At 39.5% G+C, this 22,036-nt stretch overlaps 1 protein-coding gene across 1 annotated transcript; it reads right to left on the bottom strand.

The window, feature by feature from the left end:
* Nucleotides 1-869: 869 nt before the first annotated feature.
* On the bottom strand, nt 870-20,243 carry PLA2G15 (phospholipase A2 group XV). The gene is made up of 6 exons (XM_065640993.1): nt 20,012-20,243; nt 11,996-12,152; nt 10,531-10,649; nt 8,925-9,023; nt 8,292-8,516; nt 870-5,038 (listed from the first exon to the last, which is right to left on the bottom strand). The coding sequence occupies exons 1-6, from the start codon at nt 20,148-20,150 to the stop codon at nt 4,527-4,529; spliced, it is 1,251 nt and encodes a 416-aa protein (XP_065497065.1). The 5' UTR covers nt 20,151-20,243; the 3' UTR covers nt 870-4,526.
* Between the last annotated feature and the right edge of the window lie 1,793 nt (nt 20,244-22,036).

The raw sequence follows: 22,036 nt of genomic DNA, 5'->3' as shown, positions 1-22,036 counted from the left end.
CTGGTGCTTTCAGCCTTTCCAGCTTCTTCCAATAACTGGCACAGTGCTTTAGCGCAGGACTTTCCCCATTTTAACAGGGAGCTGGAGGAAGGCCACAGTCCTCTTTTTCCTGCAATCATGTGGGCTCAATGAACCTTGAGGGTGGCATGAACAAGAATCATACTGGGACAAGATGTCTGATTAATAGGAATCTAGGGCACAGAGAGGAGCAGTCACCACCACTCATCTTGTGTCTTCATCATGTTTTTTTTAAAAAAAAAAAAGCCCCCACAAGGCCAGTTTCAGCCTCATTATTTTTTCTTTTCTCAAGAGATACAAGTAATCATTTGGACTATAGGTCAGTAAAGGATCCAGGCCAACCACATATGCTTGTCCAACAGGCTCTTAGATTACTTTGATAAGGGCGATAATTTCCCAGGTTTTTTCCTTAGAGGCACAATGCATTATTTTTAATTCTAAAAAGATTCTTTCATACAACCATGAGACCGTATGGTCAACATGCATGGCATGAGTTTGGAAACCAACAGTATAAAGCATTTAGGACACTTCAGGATTGAGGGACTAATTTCAAAATGATTACCTGAACAGAAGCATGAGGCATCCCAAGAACTATTTCTTTTCTTTCAGGAGATAAGCAAGAAAGAGGAAAACGAAAGAAATTAAGTAGTCTCAATCCCACATCTCCATAAAATCAAGAATTAACAGAGAGCTCCAAATGTATGAAAAGACAGGAGGTGCATTTGGAAAGTGAACTAAGCAGCAGTTCCTATGAGAAAATGAGGCACCAAGAATCCATGGGGAAGAAAAACAGCAACAAGCTGGCATTCCATCTGAGCAGAGAGACATGTTATTCACAACAGGAGACAAGCTGTGTTAGATCAACTTTATTACGTTATCAAAGTTTGACAATAAAATATTCAAAGTCTATTGAACACATTCATACACAAAAAGAGCATATAAAATGCTAGGTCTCAGAATATGTTCTGTACAAAATACTGTTAAGTGTAAAGCAGCAAAGTCATTGCCAAACATTCCCTGAATTTAAGAGGGCCTTGAACACACTGTGCTCCAAGAACTACCTTAATACCAACCATTCCTTCCTTTGGTCTGCAAGTCCTTTGCAATTATTGCTAGTTATTGAAGCCTTCTGTTTTTAAACAGAATCACATAGTGACTCTGAACCTCTTCAGAAGTATTATAATGACAGCTGAAAGCTTCTTCAGCATTTTCTATATATTTTGTCAAAAATATGAAACATTTGGTCCTCAAGACTGTTCTTGGTTTCTGAAAACACCCTGGAAGAATAAAACCAAGCAAAAATTATGGAAAGACAGACATGAGAGATATGTATAACAAAGATATGTCAGTAAATTCAAACATTTAAACTGTGCAGTATGGCAGAACACCCACGTTACTCCTCTTAGGGAAGTGCCACATTCTCCTCTCCTTAAAGATTTTTCTTCAGACCTCTCTCTCCACACAAGGATCTAGAATGCTCAAGTGCACGTGGCTCTAACAGGCCTGTAACAGTAATGCTAAATATATACTCCTGCCTTGTAGAGGAACATGCTGTAGCAAGTAAGCACTGCTCAACATGCTGAGTGAAGTGGGTCAGTTTCAATGACTAGAATAATGTAGTTTACTTGGTGCACTCACTTTGCAATGAGAACTCCACCCTAATATGCAAGAAACTGAAAATGAAAGGGCTGAAGATGATTTGGTAGAAAAGTCACAAGTACGGGAGATAAAACAGAACTATAGTCTTCAGAACCCATCACATCCAATCAGAACCTCTCCAGAAGCACTGTGCTTGTTCTAACATATACTTAGAAGTCAGGTACACACATTCTTGCACAACAAGGCTTTATAGGGACAAACAACATAAACAAGCAGCCCTGAAAAACTTCCAGCTTATTTAAGCATGTTAACTAGCACAAGTTTAAAGAGACATGCTCTAGGGCTTGTCTACTAATGGAAAGATGATTTACAAATCTTGAGGTTAAAAGATAGTCAGCTGATCTCAGAAACATAGTACTAGGTTACCAAAGTTAGAAAAAATAAGATTTCTTTTGAGGCACAAAAAGTAGTATTAAAAATGTAGTAAAGAGGGAAAAAAAAAGAAAAAATGAAAAGCTTAATAAAGAAAGAGCATCTTTTGGAATCATATATTTTAGAACTCAAAATCACTACAAACCCTGAAGCTAAACTCTTAGTATGAGACTGAAAATGCAACTGATTGATGGGCCAAGATACAGATGAAGCTTAGAAACATTCTCCACATCAGGCTAAGAACTGGTTACCTGTGTTCTTTTCTCATTTTTCAGCCCTCGATGCCCATGTTGGTACCCTGCAATACAACCCCTAGCTCCACTGATTCCAGTGCTTATAACAGGCATTCTACTTCAGCAAGAAAGAGAGATTGTGATAAGCTGTCTTCTGTAATTTCTTTTTGTTGTAAACCAGTAACATAGCAAGTTATTCAAAAATTGAGTCAGACCACAGGAAGAGCTTTATCTTTGAGCAGTCTTGGAACACATGCCTGAAGCTTATCCAGCTGACAGCCCTGCATAAAAGAGAACACTTGGCTAAAGGACTTTTTTGTGGAGATTTTTTTAATTTGTTTTGGCTTTTGTTTTCATTTCAACAATTCCCAATTACAAATGGCTTGGGGCAACTCCATACTTACTCTGGAAAAAATCTAGGCAAAATTGCTGCTGAACTGTAGGTTCCTGGGCAACTGATGACAAGATGAACATTCAATTTTTTAAAATCAGTAATGTGTCCAATCACTCAACAAATGTAATAGGGAAAATGCAGGGGGAAAAAATGAAGCTTCATAAGGATATTAAAACCTAGGAAAATATTTAGCTTATCCATGACCTTAGTTCAAGTTTTTCTGGATTTACAAGTAATTTCTGATTGAAAACTTAAAGCCTTAAACCTATCTCCTGTGCCAAAAATGTTTGCATTCTACTGTAACAAGTGTTCAAACCTGTCGTTTCACACATCTTATTCATACATTTAATGGCAGCAAGCATCTCATGCATGCTATCAAAATAGTTAAAAACTTGACCCTTTAGACAACTTCAGTTTCTGAACTAATGAATCCTCAATAGTTCTGATGAGTTTCTCAAACCCCTAAAACATTTTTCTTGGAGGACCTAGCATTTTGAAAGCATTCAAAATTGTGTTTTCAGAAAACTAAGTACAGTCTAACTGGATGACTGGTTTTAAAGCAAGCAAAAGAAAATCTTCAAGTGAAACTTTCTCCAACAACACTTCTGCAATCAAGTTTGTAAATATGATGGCCTTCAGGCTATCATTTCTGTGGCATTCAGAGTTGATTTATTTTTATGTTGAGTAAAACAATACTGTAGGAAATAAGAGTTGCATGTTCAACAATTTATAGAAACATTTAAGGAACAGCATATCCCAACTTCTTGAAAAGAGCAATAATGAGACTTCTATCTATGGGAAGTCTTAAAAACGTAAAGTTTCTTTTCAGCTGAAAGCAATGTTGATCCAATGCCTAAGTATTTGATTGAGAACAAGGTTTATACTTCATACTGTATTATGCTGGCTTCCATCCCCACCCCATTTCAGGAAGTTCACTTTGGTTTTGAATTAATGCCCACTATCCATTATAATTTCCACTACAGGAGACAATTTTTGAACCAGACATGCAGTTCTGCACGGTATGGATTGTTTGCCAGTATTAAATTCAATTAGCTTTAATTTATGTGCTGCTCCACACAGCTACAGTTATTGTAAGCACCAATCACTGTTTATCTCTTTCCCTCACTGATAAACAAAGCACAAGGTGAGAATTCCTCAGCCTCCAGATTGCAATTAACCAGGTTCTAGAAGTTGATGAGCAAAAAATTTCTTCCTTTAAAAAAAAGAGTCCCTAATAAGCTTCAAGTAATTCACACATCTATCTTTTTTCCCAGGAAAGCTGTAAGAAAAGGGTGGGTATGACAAAGGTAGTACAGCACCAGGCAGACCTCTTCCCTATCTTACCTAGTAGATATGCACATTTACAGACTAAGGAGGTACTGGGAACTGTGGATCAGAATATGCAAGACCCTTTAAAAAGTTTCCTGTGCTTCCCAAATGAACACTATTCTCTTGTTTTATGGGCATCTGAAATTGTAATCCTTTCTAGCCCTCTCACTCCAAACCCTGCACAGACCATGCAGAGGAACTCAGGTATCTATGATTCTATGTAGTACGTGCAAGGGGCTGCACAATCTCCAAATGAAAGTCTGTATGAATATTGGACACAACACTAGAGGCACCAAAATGCATATTTGACCCAATTTGCAGAATGTGAAGATACTGTGATGCATCTTAAGCACGAATCAGAGACAGTCATTTAGGACACCAGACAACTTCTTGAACACAGCCTTAAAAAAACCCCACACAAAATAAATAATTCAAATATCTAAATATTAAGGGATTAAAAGGCATTTTCCCATATTTAAGGGAAGGCATCACAGGTGAGGAAAATAACTCAACACAAGGTATCACAAATCAAAGAGCAGCTTTTTCACATAGGAGATAGTAGTATCATTGGATAGCATTTGAATATGCTCGTTTCCTGGAAGCTCAAATATCACCACTTCCTGTTTTTGCCTGTCCACCCACTTCTGACATTGCAAGGCACTCTGTAAGTTTACTGTACCGTCCCCATCGCTGTAAAGAATCTTGGGTTCTTTGTCAGGAAAACTTTCATAATGAAAGGAATCAGGTGTTTCCACACCAGTACCATAAAGACAGTGTATGCGCACACCAGGTGGCGTCATCTGGTAGACCAGGGGTTCGGTGTCTTGTCTCATGAACCAGCCATCCTCAAAATCAATGTCCTTGTAGAATTTCCTGTAGTCCCGAAGAGTGTAGTTGGCTGTGGGTGTGCTCACAAAGACCTTATCCGGAGGCCACGTGTAGTTGTAGGGAAGCAGCCAATTTGTGGAAACCGCTGATCTCTGCTGGTCTCTAATCTTGAGTGAACTGATAACAGGTATTCTATTGTTGTCACCTTAAAAAAAAAAAGGTTGAATTTCATTATACACAAAGCAAGCATGAATCTTAACCAGCAGCCATTGCTACCATTCAGAGTGATAACATGAGTAAAGAGATTATTCCCTTTGCTTACTGTGACAATGAGAAGTTTTTCCTCGTTTATGATTATTTTGATAGTTAACTTCTGCAAACTAACTTCTGATAACTTACAAATTTAAATTCAAGTTGATGAATGACATAACCAACCAAGAACACTGCTGCCTTTCCAGATGTGCTCCTTTTTAAAAATCAGAACATTTTATTAGGCATTATTTATACCATTTGCAAGTTTTGTCTTAAATGCTCTCTGGACACGTGAAACCTACTACCATCTTTGCTGGGGCGGGGAGGGGACAGACAAAACCAACAATTCTTGAAAGACCAGTTGATAACTACTATACTTGGGAAATGTTTTTAGCTAGCCAAGCTTTTCCAAAGTATTATATTTTCATAATGTAATATAAATCTAGAGAGCTAGAGCTTATTATGAATAAAGGTCTTAAATTATCCAATACATGAAACACCTCAAAATAGTTATATTTTACCAAATTTAGATTTATTACAGAACAAGTGTTTGACCAAAACATTTCAAGAATTTTCCTGTAGATATCAAGTCCATTCTTTTCCCAGCAGTTTGTTCCACAGATGGCTCTACCTAACATATGAATAATTTATAAATTATGTGCATCTTCGTATTTTAACCAGTGTTCTTGCATCTTCACAAAATTAAAAGCTGCTTAATAAATGGCAGATATAGTGATTACTAGAAACAAATTTTTAAAAAAGAGCCCTGAGACAGATAAGAGTTTATTTTCATGTTGACCATCTGATCAGACCTATTTTGTGTTATCACAATGGCTGGCACACCTCAATTCATCAACTGAACCTTGAATCAAATTTTCCATTATTAGGTCCAGGTGGTTACAGCATGTAGCAATGCAGGTCAACCACACCATAAAAACTGAAATACTGAAACCAAAACCACTCTTCCTGAAATAGCACAGAAGTGTATTTTTCAATTCCATAAAGCGGCGCTATTGCTTCAACAAGGAGACCTAAAGCACAGTCTTTAATGCTATCTTTAGGAGGACTATATGGAGACATTGCTAATGTAGCTCCAAAACAGATAAGAAGGAAACTCAAAAGAGCACAGCAAGAATCACAAAGGTCCTGAAGAGTGTGTTTCATATTACTGTGTGATATAAATACTTAACTGTGCACATTCACCACTAAGACACTGAAAACCACTTGGGAGTTTTCAGCAAAGAAACCCTGAGTTCTGAATTGAACAATGGAAGGAATGTGTACAGGATTTACTTCCAGTAGAACAATCAAACACAGAACCTGACTATTCCAGACTTCTCTTACACAACTGTTACAAAATGCTTATCATATCCTTTACTTTTCTCTGAAATGCCAACACACTGTATGGCCAAGACCATCCTTAAGTCAGCAGGCACACTACCCATTGACATTATAGCAAACAAAATTTAAGGTTCAAGGAAGACATTGCTAGCATCTGAGACTGGGATAAAAAAGAAACGCACAAACAAGCCACCACAGTGACCTTTGTGTCTTTTCTCGCTGTAGTGGAAATAACATCCTCACTTTATTGGCACTGGAATTGTAATGACAGAAGCATCAATCCTGCAAAGCGCAAGAATAAGTAGCAGAAAGTATCACAGAAGATGTAGAGAAAATAATTCCACCTGTGTACTGTTGACCACTTTGATAACACAACTGTGAATTTGACATGAAGTTCCTAGCCATTACCATATTATAAACAGGAATGGGAGCAGAAAGAATGCATTCATAGCTTGCCTTGTCTTTCTAGCAGCAATGCAGTATTTTTCTTTCTTAGGCAACAATTCTGCATCCTAACACCCTAATAATGTCAATTTTAAAAACCTCTTATTTGGACTAATGCAATCCAAGTGTTAATGCCTGATGGTGGCGATTTACTACAGATATTTGACACAGAATTAGCCTAAAAACTTGTATTCTGATGTTATGTTCTGCCCATTTAACTTTCCTACACAATTCTTAAATTTCTGCTCTAAGTTCTGCTCCGTTCAGTACAACAGACACACAGATTAAACAACAGCTACATTTTAGTAGAAATTTAACTATGCATTTGTGTAGCTAGCCACTTTGGAGAAGATGCATTATAAACATGTGAAGCACAAAACTTTCACCCAACAGAAATCTAGGACTGTGGAATTTCATATGAAATCATGTCAAACTTTATGAAGTGGATATTAACATCACCATTGCTGTAGCATGCATACTTGTCAGACAAAGCCTGTGTGAAAAGGGAAATCCATTTTTACAGTGCAATTGCAGTAACTACTTAGTAACTGAGCTGTGCACTACTATTCAGAATCAAATGCCTTCACTAAGCGAAGTATTCTTTGATCTGTCTGTGCATGGCTGGCACTTGCTGTGTGTCCTATATTTTTATGAAGTCCAGTTTCTGATGTCAGCTTTGTTTAGGAAGGGGGTCATGATATCCAAAACTAAACAGTGAGAAATAAGCTAAAAAAAAAAGCCAGAAACATCACAAACTAAATGCCAAAGCACATGAAGTAATTGTGGTATCACATGATGGGGTAAGTGAACTTTTGCCAGTCATTTGCAGTTACTTAGTGAAATACATTATGCTGCCTTTTTTTTTTTTTTAGTGTCAGACATATCCAGTATGCTAAACCTAAGATCTCAAAGATTCACATTCTTTATCTGTAAGAATTATAACTTTCGACAGGCATTTGTGCTGTGGGCACCATTTCACCACCATGTCTACAAGTTTCCCTTAATGTTACCCCTAACCTCAAGCGCTGTGTGATCTTTAGTCAAAGGAAACTACTGAATGCTCTCAAGTCCTTGTTAGCTTTGCAATACTGAGGAGAGCGCAATCAGGCTGGAGGCAGAAGTGACACAACTAGAAGACACCCAGCCAAACAGCAGATAACACAACAATCTTCTGAAAAGAGGTTAGGAGAGCTCAAGAGGGGACATAGCTCCTGGTTAAGAGATATAAAAATCATAGTCCACTCCCATGAATTTAAAGAATGACAAGTTGAAAGGCTTGAAACATCAAGTCGTTATCACTTATTAAAAAATTATTTTTAACTTCATAGTACCTTAAAATTCTCATCCTCCAGTCTTAAAGTTCATCTAGTTAGTGCCTTGCACTACTAACAGAAGACATGGCAAACTCTCAAGTTACCTACCTGAAGCCAGCACACGGAGAGTTTTAGCCACTCCTCCCCATGGAGCACCTAATGACACATAATCCTTTATGTACTTGTCTTTCCAATCTTGAGTCTGATGGTTGAGGAAGTAAAGGGTGTACATATTACCCATACTGTGGGCAATTAAGACAACAGGACTTCCATACTGCTCATACATTAACTCTATCATCTTGCGAAGCGCCACAAAATAGTCTCCATTCTCATCTAAATAAAAATAGACAGGTTACACAGTTATTATGTGTGAATGCTGAACTTCAACACAATTCTTTAAAAGGTTAGTTATTGAAACTGTCTGTGGAATTCATAGTGCAGAGCTTAGAAATTCCAGTATTAAGTGGGAGGAGTGGGTGTTTTTGTCGGGATGTGTTTTGGTGGTGTGGGGTTGTTGTTTTGTTTTTAAGCAAGTCTTAAGTAGCGAACTGTTTAAAGAAAAAAAAAAAACACACACACCACAGAGCTTTCATCTGGGTCCAGGTGTACCCAGGCTCCAAGAACCAGTCAAAATTAAGGTTTCAAGTGTAATTGTGCAGGGGAGATGGAAGAATAGACCCGAAACATTATTTGTGGGCAGGGAGAGACAAAATTTTGTTTGAGTAACAATATGTTATTTACTTGGTGCCTTTCGCCAGTCATAAGGTGCTCCTCTTACATCTTCATCACGTTTGTAGCCCCAATCTACTAAACTCTGCACCAGCATATAAAAGTAACTCCCTGTAGACATCAGATAAGAAACAGAACAGTGAAAAGATTAGTATTAGAAGCAACCATCAGGCACTATTGCAAACCTAACTAATTTCTGGAGGCATTATACCACATATATATAGATATTAAAACCGTAGTCTTTCACAATCTAGAAAGCTGCATATTAAACAGAATGAGTTATGCTCACTGTTCCCCAAAAGCGAGAGAATAGCATTACTAAAACTTCTTACAAATTGGCTGATCTATCAAACAGCTGTGGCAGCAAAACATGGCATACACAGAACAGATCAATTTTCCCCAGCAGAAGTGTAAAGAATACACCTCAGAATTACTACATTAGAGGTCCAGCTCCTGTTGATTGCAAATTAACTTTGGGTAGGGTATATAATACATTCATAAGGGTTGGCCTGGACTTCACCAGCATTTATTCTTAGAAACAAATGCTTATAGTTTATTGCAGGAAACTATCCAAAATCTATTTTTCTATCAGGTAGTGGACTAAGACTTAAGTGATTGAATGTAGTGCTTTACAAGCAAAGAAAGGAAACATTTGCAGAGTGGCTATATATTGAAAGATGTTACATATTACAAGCTTTGATGCATAGGATGTAAGTATCACCACAATTAAATGCATTTATAACAGCTTGAAAAATTTTGTGTCAAAACATCTTATTCAATATGAGTCACATTTAAGTTTTGAGCAGAACCTCACTCATTAGCCTTGAATGCTTCCCTGAAATGAACACAGGCAATTTTAAACATGGCCCTGTTCTAGTTGTAAGTCATCTAGTGAAGATCATTAACCACATTACTGCCCTTTTGGGGATTGATCCCTACAGAAAAATAATTCGATGCTATGAAGCACGTGAAGCTCAGGGCATTACTGACTATTAAATTACTTAAGCCTTCAACCACAGCTAACTCTTCCTCACAAAACCTTATCTTTCAGAAAACACTGAATCTGATGACTTCTACAAAAGCACCAAACAAAAACACCTGCAAACATTAATACAGAAATCTTTTGTAGCACAAATGTAATTATATAATTATTCTTACACTGACAACAAGCAGGGAACTACAGAGTGTGGTACCATATCTCGCAAGCCCATTAACTCATTCTTAAGGCCAATAAACATCTTACTCAGAACTAAGCTGAAATGATTTGCTTGTCAAGCTTCAGTCACAGAATTTTCTACTCAACTCATCTCATTTTCCAAGTGTCTGTTTTCAAAGTGCCTACTCAAGTTTCATACGGAGAACTTAAATTTAGCACAAGACTAAATAACATAGAATCCTCTTCTCTCAATCTACCAGGCCAAACGGACAAAACAATACAGTGCAATGAAAACACTTAAAAGCAAAGCGAGCCATGTACTACCGTACTACTACAAAAAAAAGTTTTTCTACTTCTAAACAGAACTGTAAATGGAAATCACAGTTCAGTAGCTTGTTGTAGAAAGACACACTAGAAAAATCCCACAAGTGACAAAGCACTTCAGACACAGCTTGTACATACCAACACTCCTTTTACTTGGGTCAAGGAATTCCAGAGAAAATGTCTGCCCAAAACCTGGGACTCTGATATCCACTCCATCTGGTGGTTCTGTAATCTTACTTGTTCGATTATATACCAGCCTTGGGGAGAAAAAAAAAAAAAACAACCATGAAGCATGTTCTATTACCACATGACAACTCTCAGCTACATTGGGCTTATGTTCTGAGTGCAGTAACAAGAACTTTTAAGTGCTATTACCCAGAAGAAAGAAAAACAACAGCAAACAGGCAGACATGATAGGAGTACTCTAATATCTAAGAGAGGTTACAAAATGCAAACAATTACTGTATTTAGTTTAATGCTTTACATGCAGAATCTGGGACTTTTCTTCTCTATAAAACTGGGTATACAGAACTGTGGCTAAACTAAGTCTTCAGAATATAAGCTACTTTATATAGTTCTATACCATTTTACTTTGCAACAAGGAACATAATGGAAAAAACTTGTCAAGAACATAAGAATGTGGCAGTAGAAGATAAAATACCTGTAAAATCAGGTATCAGAAACACTCACCCAGATAAAAATAACTCATTTCTGTTTAACTAGAATACCGATACCAGCACAAGGGTGTACTTGACTTTTCTTGACTAATAAGAATTGGTACCTCAGGAAAGACTTAAAAACATTGAGTGTTTTGTAGATATTTTTCAAATCAATTTGAGATATGAAGAATCTGGAGCACTGGGTCAGGGGGGTTTATTATTATTGTTGTTGGCATTTTGTTTGTTTTTAATACCATGTCAATATAATTGCCATTTCTGAATTCATGTTTTTGGCCCTAGATGGAGTCTTAGAATCTGAATTGATACCCAAGTCTTCACACACCAAAAATCTCTAACTTGTAAGGCATATAGCAAGACTCAGAGTTATTACTTTTACAGGAACATGAATGAAACAGATTAATGAAATTGCCTAATTTAAAGCTTCCAGGCTATGTTTTTAACCAAAATAATTCTGGAGACTTCCAGAGTGCCCTTGAAGGACTCCCTGTGTCTCAGCTGCCCAGAAGCGTGCTCTCTGATGACACGCTGCCAGCAGAAGTGCAAGCTCACATTCCTCCTGCCCAATGAACCTCCTGCCCGCTTGCCTCATCGAAACTTAAGTAACCCATCAAAAAAGCAGAAAATGGTCTCCTTTAGATAAGCCTGTCCAAGTGTCTGATAAGTCCTCAAACCAACATTGGGTAACTGGCAGGAGAGAAAAATGGAAGAAACTAAGAACCTTTACTTTTCATCAGCAATGAACAGCTACCTCAGACATAGAACCACATCTTCTGATCAATCCCGTTACTCTGCCTAGCAGAATTCCAGGTCATTTCTCTCATCAGTCTTGAATCAGACAAGAAAGTTTAAGGCAGCCATTCTGTACAGAGCATGTCGGTCTAGGGAAAGGAAATAACTGCAAAGAGCAACATTTCTGGTCTTACCTGATATTATCAATCCAGCAGTCAATGATGACCGGCAGAAGCAATTCTAAATTCAGCCAGAGCGTAAAATAGCTGTCTGTCTTCTTAGAGCAGAGATAGTGCACTACTGATGGCTTATCTAACTTTGCTTCCAACTGATTCCCTAAGTCCCCTGGAACTGAAAGATACGAAAAGGAGACACTTTAAAAAATAAAGTGTATAACATTTTACATTCTAATATCCACACCTTAATACCATATCTGTCATACGCAGTATTGCTGCATTCAGAGATATCATTAAGTTTTATAACTCAATAAACAAATATTACATAAGAATAAAGTACTGCATGCATGTTTTTCCACTGAAAATATTTGGATTTTCAAAAACCATTACTCAGGGAACCACTATGTAGAATAATTCTGGATCAACAGTTCATAACTTCAAAGAGCAGACCACATAGGAACAGGTCATGTTAGGCCATGGGTATGAGAAACAGATAGTCTCAGACATTAGCAAAATTATCTGGGCTTTGAAGTGCAAACTGAATATTTCTGATTTTTTTTCTTCAGAGTATTACAACTGCGTGTACAAATATTCCTATTCTCTTTAAACAATTGCACACTATCAATCTGACATTAAAAATGTGAAGAGTGAATGAAAGCAGCTCCATTTATGTTTTTTATTTTCCACTTCTTCACCTCTGACCACACTTTTGCTACACAAGACTTAGTTGGCTAGCATAATAATCCAAATACATAGTTTCACATCTTTTCCATTCAGTCTTAGATGCAACAACAGTTTTGATGTTCCTTTTTTTTATACATTACATCAATAGCACTTGGAGGGAAGGGTCTTTTATTTGCACCTTCTCTGAAGTGCACTGTTCTTAAGGCATACGCTAAATGCCAGTATTCCTTTGATAAAGTTTTATTTTACTTTATTTTTTTTTTAAACACTACAGAGACAAATATTACTTCTAAATTAGAACTAATCTCAAAAGATGCTCTTACAATTTTAAGCAGCAAGTTTCCAGAGAAAGTTCTTACATTGTAATGTTTAACCATTTTTTCCTAAAGAATCAGAAAGGCAAACATACTTCAGTAACTGAAAAGTTTCTCTATTAGAAAAATGTTGTAGTTCGGCACTCCTTAAGCTTTCCCCTGATCTTTCAGCTCCACACACCCCCGCCTTTATGGAGAGTGCATGACTGTCTATTTACTTGCAGTGTTTAATTTTGAAGTTTTTTAATGCAAGCCTACCCATATAGTTGCTTTCCCCTCCCCCCCCACTGCAGCAAATTATTTAATCAAAACAGTTTAAGTTCTATAGCACACTCATACTTAGCAATGGTTTAAAGAAAGCGATAATATATTTTGGTGCACTAAATTTAACTGGAAAGCCAGATATGCTTTCAGAGAAACACTTATTGCAGAACTGAAAAATAACAGAACTTCAGACTAAATATAGACCTGGAAAACCACACTCTTACAACCTCCAACCACTGCAGGTGATACCCCACCACAAAAAATAGACCTCATGATTTCTTTATTAACTACTCCCACTTTCTCATTAGGTTTTTAGTGGTTTTATTTCTGTAGTCTTAAGTGAAACGTTAAAAGACCCAGTAGCTGACCACAGTTTATTTTGGGTCATGTTTCAAGGACTCTGATATACTGGAAAGCATAGTAAGGGAGATTATAGTATTGCATCACACCCTAGAAAGAGTTTACTGAAGTTCAGTCTCGTAACCTCACAAAATGCTGTTTAGTTATTGCTCATGGAACTATAAGGCAACAGCTTGTTCCACAGTCTCGTGCCCGTGCTGTATCAGTGCTCTAAATTAGAAAAAGAACAGAATGTAATTCTATTTATATCAACCGTTCATGGCTGGCCAGTTTCAGCAGCAGACCTGCCAAGGACAGAACAGGTTGAGTTTATCTTCAGTTTCAATGCAAAACAAAGTAGAAAAGTGACAGTCTGTTCTACCTGGAATCTCATTTCCTTCGGTAAAAATCAAATTCTTCCAGCAAAAATACCTTTCAAAAACTTAAGACAAACATCTGGAGTATTAGAGTTTTTAGAACTTGCTGAGGTTTCCAAACAGCACTCATATCATAAGCACTCCTGCTCAGACTAGGAAGACTCACAACTGAAGAAGTTTAAGATTGTAATCAAGACATTTATCAACAAGACTACTGAAAACAGGAAACTGTAAAAAGTCTCACTTGGCCTTAATGGGGTGATCTTATATTAACTGCAAGTTTAATTTGGTTAAGATATTTTATCCTCAAGCTTCTTGAGGACAGAGGCTGTGCACCTGTGTCTAATTCACAGCAGAAGATGAGAAACATTAGACACTGATTCTTACCCAAGGGATGACAAGGATCAAGTTGAAAGGTGGTAATTTATTGAATTCTAAACAAAGATAAGGGGCAAGTTCCACCTGTGCCAAGATACAGTACTGCAGTTAAAAAATAAAGTCCCATGTGCAGGTGCAATGCCTGTTTGTTTATAGAGAAAGGATAAACAAAAAAAGCTTTTTTTATATTAACAGTGAAAGTGCTAATCACTAATTCACAACTCACGTTTCATTTTCTAAAGCATATTCTGCAAGCTGAAGAAGATCATGATGAAGCTATAGGGAACGAAATGCAAATTTTAATTTTTCAGATTATGGAAAGAAATATGTAAGATCTTCAGTCCTCACCCCACACAATTTAAGTGTTAGTGATTTACATTTTGATTGGAGAACTGTTTAGTGGCTTTTGGGTAAGTAACAGGTTAAGAAAAACCACATTGGAGATGAATTCTGTAGGATAAGGACATACCTTTCTCAATTTTCTGTAATGTAATTTGAAAGCAGTAGAAAAACACATTTCCATTTGCTTTCAGACCATACACAGAAAGCATCTATGGGCAGAGTAATCTATAAGTAATTTTTCTCACCATCCTCTCATCTACCAATATCTGTAGTTTCCAAGTCTTTTTGTTGGAAGCATTATAAAGTCTTCTTACTTTTTAAAGCCTGCAGACTGACCCCATAAATGTACAAAATAACTGGCATGTTCTGCAAAATACATCAGCACTAGTTAAAACAGGATGTCCAAGAAAAGATGTTAAGCAGTACTCTTGCTTCCCTAATTTGCAGTTGTGTAATACATGCATTGACTCCTGAACTGCAACATTTGGAAATATGACATTTTATATTCAGCAGAAAAAAAGTGTTTCCATCACATCTGATGATATCAGTTCTAGCATATTCTCATTTTTCACAAAGATGGGAATCCCAGCAGAAGTCATTCTAATACATCAATGAACCCAATTCACTTTCAGTATTACAGTATTCTTTGCCTTCCCCCCCCCCGCCACAACTGCCCTGACAAAACTAGTAGACGTCCTTCTGGGATGTGTTCTTGTTTGATTAACATTTATGGAAAGCACACTTACAGATTTCATTTCAGAGTTTAAGAGGTTACAGACTTTTCCAAGTCTGGAAACTACAATAAGTAGCTTTAGGATACACTGATACTCCTGCCTGTCACTGTCCTGAAAGTCTTAAGGACCAATTCATAGTTCCCAGCAGAAGACAGTAAGCAAAGTGCACCCTGGGAAGTGACTTGCCTTAATACTGCTCAAGAAGCAAAGAGTAAAGAACAGTCAAAGGTCATGAATAGGGAGATTTTAGATTTCATTTGGAAAGAAGTTAAGATAGATAGTATCTATATAATGGGGAGGGGGATGGAAGTTGTGTGGCAAAGAGGCCATCAACTGGTCAATTGGTACTTTTTTACTACTTGTATCTGAAAGGCAAATGCCCTTGAAAATATATCTACAATTGTAACTTTTACGGGTGTGATTTCCATAAATAACTCATCTTTTTGGTTCTATGAATTAGCCTTCCTTCAAAATGAACCAAGTGTTCTGGAAAATTAATCTTAAATTCTGACCACAGTTCTCTAAGGAGAATGTCTCAAGGTAGCTCATAGACTGCATGACAGGCCACCACAGAAGAGGCTCATGTTTGAAATTAGGAAAAAGAAAGCAAACAACATCTCACATGATACTCCTAGATACCTCAGATCACATGAGGCATGAACATTTAAGTCACTCCTGACAGGGAGCCAGCTGACCATACAAACACACTTCAATTAGCAGTCAGCAGGAATTCACAGACAAACCTCTTTTGCATGTAAATCAATTATTAACAAACTTCATTTAGGTGTATTTCTAGAAAACTTTAGCCAAGTACCTAACAAGTTGTTTGCAGAAGGTATCAGAACATTGATATAGTAATTGCGTTGAGTCAGCGCTAAGAGGTAGAGTTCAGTGAATCCAGCGCTGATCTTATAAGGACAGGTTATCAGCTCCCAAAATTGATAAGACATGAGATAGTATGCAGTGATTATCGATGAACTATATGAGAAAAATAGAAGAACAGCCACAAGATAAAGGAATTCTTATTGTGAGCATTAGATGACAAGAGTGTTGAATATATAGCCAAACTGGTAAGAGAAGTGCAAAAATATTATAATGGCATGTAAACACGAAGCAGACATCCAGAAGTACTTGCACAGAATATATATATATATTTTAGTAGATACTGTCAGTAGAGCAGAGGTATTCAGTAGGTTGTCCTGATTCTTAGAGGAGATTTTATTGTATTAATATATTGTCCTGGCTGAATAGTAAACTCTTAAAAGGCCTGAAACCAATTCAGTGTCTTTCCCCTTTCCCAGAAAAAAACATTTGAGAGAGGAACTCCAAGCCAATGACCTGACAGTTTAATGAGCATCCTTGATACCAAGCCTTCAGGCAGGACTCTGGAAGTAAGGTTTTCACCTTTACCTCATAGTTCTTCTCTAGTGCCACTATCACATGAACACCCTTTGATGCTTTGTTACTTAAATCTTAGGGGAAAACAAGCAATTGCATTGCCATATTTTGCTGGCAGTTCCTACCCATGTCAGTTTGGTCCCTGGTATCGCTTCCTTGCTATGTACAAACATGAGCTTCAGGCATAGTAGCTCCTGCCACTAAGGCACCATTTGATGATGCACAGACCAGCTTACAAAATAAGCTAATCCAAATGGAGTAGTGCTGCTTTCCACATTCCTTGTGCTAGCTCCTCCATTAAGGTAATTCAACTACAAAATCAATCACTTCCTCTTCAAAAGGTTGATTTCCTCATGCTTTAACAAGACAAATGACTCCACGAAGTGGCCAATAAGCAGGCACAAGGAAGGCTGGGGGAGCACTAATGAGCTATTAGATTGGTTTAGCTGCTTCACAGAACCACTGCCCCTGAGCCAGGTAGGGGGCTCTACAAATCCGAGATCCATTGCCACCACAACTACAGTCAATAGTTACAGGGTTGTATTCAAGCAGCTCATCTGTCTTCAGATTTGAGATCCTAGAAGCAGTATTTTTGTTAGTACCTGGGGAGCAGAACTAAGTTACCCATTTATAAGTAACATCCTGTATTTGCAAACTACTGCTCCGCTTCCTCCTCTGTTGCCTGGTAAGCACAGGTTGTAACTGCAAGTGGAGGCATTATACAAAAAAAAAAATGTGACAGCAAGTTACACTGGGTCTTGTGACCGTCACTGGTATAACGCACTTATGAAATTATCATTGTGTTGACAAGATCCCTTTAAACAGCATTCCTTCTTTCTTTATTCCTTAAGATTGTCAGGCCAACTTGCCATGCACAGAGTAAGACCAAACTCATTAACTCCCTTTTTTATGTAAGGGTTTTAACTTCCAGAGACACCAAGAGTGACACTTAGATCATGAGACCACATTTGCTACAGGATAAAAATATATTTTAAAACTCAACACATATGAGGAACTAAGGGTCTAAATGCCAGCCTGATAAATTAGGAGGATTGACTCTGTATCCCCCTCTTGTATGGGCTTCAAAACCATCACAGGCTTGTACAGGCCTGTGTAACACAGCCTTGCAAACACCTCTCACTCTGCTTTTGCATTTGTGATTTGTTTTCTCCCCTCTCCCAAACATCTGTGCTAGGCCAGCACTTAGAATGCCTCTCTAAATGATTCTCCTAAACCCTTCTGCCATCCTCATCGAAGTAATTCCTAAAAAGCTTATCTTAACATGTCACATATGCAAGAAGGGTGAAGAAGAGGTCATGAAAAGTTAACTAGAATCAAGTTGAGAACATTTCATACAGAAACAGCAAATGACCGACAGTTACTCTTTCGTCTCCTTTATTTCTTTGACCTTCACTGCCCATGTCATGGCTAATTGAAGCTAAGCTCTTAGTGCAGGTGTTTTTTACAATGACGGTCATTTCTATACATCAAAAAACCATGTTATTTTACAACAGTAAGAGCAAATCATTCCCTAAGAACACCTACTTTCTCAAACATACAAACAACCCAGAAAAATTATTTATGTTAAAAGCCATTGAACCTTCACTTTCTGGACAGGTCAGGACTAGGCAGCAGAAAACAGTAAGTTTTAAAACACAGACACTGACTAGTTCTGGGGTGTTTGATGAAAAATCTAGCAGCAAGAAAATCTGTTTTTTAAACCATTCGCTGATGAGTGTGTGCTCAGCCACACAGTATTTACCAGAATGTCTCTTAGGGAAACAAAATGTAGGTCAGCCATGGTTTTTAAAAGCATCCTAAGGGTACATATATACTTACATTAGATCCATCAGTAGTAACTCCATGCTTCTATAATCAGTATCCCTTTATCCCAATTGCTTTAAAATCTTCTCTGATTCCTTCATAGCTAGAGTTGAATATTGGATCAGCAACTAAAACGCTATCACCTTTGTCATCAAGCAGCTTGTACTGGAATAAGCACCAAAGCTCATTGCTAAAACCCAGTGTTACAGAGCAGAGAGATCAGATAAGAGATTGAGTTCTGTCCGCAAAGGTTAGAAGCAAAGAACTTTTCTTCACATCTTAACTCCAGCCTCTTCGGACAGCCTTTTGCAGTTTCTACTTCTGAATCTACATCCTCTCAGTTAGTTCAACATCTATTAAGAACTGTGAATTCGTACATGGTGGCCCTGAGATACGCAGCATCTTTTAAAAGGTGCTTATTTAGTGTTTACTCTTTTACATCAGAAGTTTGTAACAGCAGTAATAAAGTTAGCAGCGGAGTCTAAATTACTATAAATGAACCCTAAACTGAATGACATGCCAGTGATTATCCCTTTCCCAGTATTTTTCCTATTTACTTACATTTTCTTCCCCCTTTATCATCAAAGGTTAACTGCATAATAAGAATGCTGAATGCATTCACAGGACTGACCACTTACATTAATATCACCAAATGCAATTAATTACTGTTTTGGAATGCTTAATAATTACAATTTCAGTAGACAAGTTATTAAAACATGTAAAATTTATTTACAGTTCTTATCAATGGTACAAAAAAACATCTAACAAATACTAGTAGTTATCATATAAATGCTTCCTATATACATGTTGCTACTTTGACAGGTGAAACCACAGACCACTAATCAATACTTATTTTCTATGGTGTGCGATGAAATAAGCCTGTTAAATCCTTGTAGCTTGACTGCCCTAACACCCAGTCACTCCTCCCTCCACATCTCATTCCAACCTCTTTTCTGAAAGGTTCAGATAAAGACTTGAGAAGCAAGGGTCTGGCTTTCCTTAGCGAGCCAAGACCCCGTTTAGGCCAGCCTTGTTTTTCCCATGCCCGCTGACGAGCAGAGACAACCTGCTGTTCGCAGCACGTTCGCGCCCCGCTCCCCGGGCCTGTATTTTTAGCGCTCGCAGCCGGGCCGGGTTCCAGCAGCCAGGCCGGGTTCCAGCAGCCGGGCCGGGTCACGGCTGCCGCTCCGCGCCCAGCGCCGGCCCGCCCGGGCGCTGCCAGGGCGGGGGCGCTCGGCAGAGCACCCGGGGACCCCGGGCAGCGCCCCGGCCCTCCCGCCGCCTCCCTGCCGGGGGACCCGCAGTGACAGCGGGCTGGAGCGGCTTCCAGAGCGCCAGACGCACACGCCACAGCCGTGCCCCCCAAGTCCCGGCTCTTACCCAGCACCACGGGCGGCCCCGCGGGCCGGCGGCGCGGCAGGCACCCGCCACCGGCGCACAGCAGCAGGAGGAGGACGAGGCTGAGGAAGGGGTTCCCTCCCGAGCGCGGGAGCAGCCTGGCGCCGGCCGGCGGGACCATCACCCCAGCGCATAACCCCAGGCCGGGAGCCGCCGCCAGCCCGTGCACGACGCGCCTCTCTGCCGGGGCCGCCGCCGCCGGAGTGCGGCCCTGCGGCCCGGCCCGGCTCTGCTCTAAAGGGCCCGCCCGCCCCGCCCCGCCGGCAGCCGGCCCGCCCTCAGGCGTCACCAGCCGATTGCGGAGAGCACGAGCCGGTGCGCGCTTCTCCTCAGGCGCCGTGGGCGGGAACCCGCTCCCCTCACACCCCTCGCTCCCCTCAGCCCGCCCGCTGCCCGGCCCGCAGAAACCTCTGTAAACCTGGAGGCTTCCCCGGGCTTTCGGAGGCCCCCCAGTGCCGAGGCCCCGGCCCGGCCCGTGTGAGGCAGAGCCGACAGGTAGGGCAGCCCGCAGCCGGCCGGGGCTCCGGCGGGCAGTGCGGTGAGGGAGGGAGCGGTGCTGCGGGAGGAGCGCGTTTGTCTCGGTACCTCTGCGGTTGTGTGACCCCGATTTCTAAAGTGAAGTAAAAGGTGTTTGCTGCAAAAGTTATGCGTGAAAACAGGTAGCATGCAAGGGACGTGGTCAGGATGATTTAAGGCAAAACAAAAATGCTTACCAGAGCTGGGAATTTAAGTATTACTCAGCCAAGGGTTTGGGCATCCCATATAAAGGTTTCCGGGCATAGCTGTACTTCAGGCAACGCCTGACTAATGTGACAGCAAATTGGTACAGAGTATCATTGAGGTCAGTATTTGGCAATACTAAATAAAAAATCACGATACTTTTATTCCTGTAACAAGAGTGGGTAGGCTTGTAATTACAATAATTTCAGACCAGAAGAGATATGAGCCTTTGTGCTTCAGCAATACCAGTTGGTAGGAGTTACACACGTTGTGTGGCAGGTGTCTGGCTGTGGAGGGGGAGCAAGAGGGGTATCCACAGAAGCAGAAACTAAACAGCGAGAAAAATGGTACTTGGATCCAGTGTAATCACCTCTCATGATCAGCCATGATTGTGCTGATGGGCAGGACAAGGTTTCCTTGGTTCAGTCGTATATCTACCCTTGTTGTGAACATACACTTTCTGAGCAAGATGTTATCGATTCATACTCAGGGTAAAGCTATTTCTGAGAGGGTTGCTTTGCAACAAGGGCATTGCAGTGTCTGCTTCACAGCTTCCTACGTCCCTCAGTGTGTCCACTAATTCTCAGAAATATTCCTAGCTGGAATGGTTAATACACTAGCATGAACAATATCGCAAATGAAGACATGGGAGTGAGAGACAAGTAGAAGTAGAAAACTGCTCTTTGACTTGGTAACGCTGTAATGTGTAAAATTGAAGCAGTTTTTGCCTCATTGAATTCAGTATTCAACAACATTTGTAATGCCTGCAGAAAGATGTGTCAAGAAGGTCTGTGCATGAAGGCAGAATCTGGTAAAACGAATACACAACCTATTGACGGGAGTTTAGAAAAATGATGGGGGTGGCTTGGCATTGCCATGGAACGAGAAGGACGCATCTTCCTCCTGAAATAAGAACAGGGGAAGAAAATGCAACAAATCACTTCAGAAAGCTAAGGCTGAGTCTAAATCTGGACTTGACTTTTTCAAGGCAGCTGCCACACCTTGTATATTTACAATGAGTGGAAGGGTGTCAACATCCACCAACCCAAAGGCCTGTCCTAAAGACAGGTGCTTACTCACCGTGCAAGTGTTGCCTTGAGATGACCTCCTACTGAAACAAACTACAGCGTGTGCAAGTATGACTGACTGTAAAACTTATTGCAACATTGATACTGCTGTAGGAATTATATGTTACAAAACGCAGCGAAACACCTTATGGAGGGGTAAAACAATATTTAAAGAAAACTGTTTTCAGTCACTCACAGTCATTCTCTCATACTTCTGTAC

The sequence above is a fragment of the Caloenas nicobarica genome, chromosome 9 (genome assembly GCF_036013445.1).
Source record: "Caloenas nicobarica isolate bCalNic1 chromosome 9, bCalNic1.hap1, whole genome shotgun sequence".
NCBI lineage: Eukaryota > Metazoa > Chordata > Aves > Columbiformes > Columbidae > Caloenas > Caloenas nicobarica.
The sequence above is the reverse complement of the archived record's forward strand: the minus strand, read 5'-3'. Positions and strand labels throughout refer to the sequence as shown.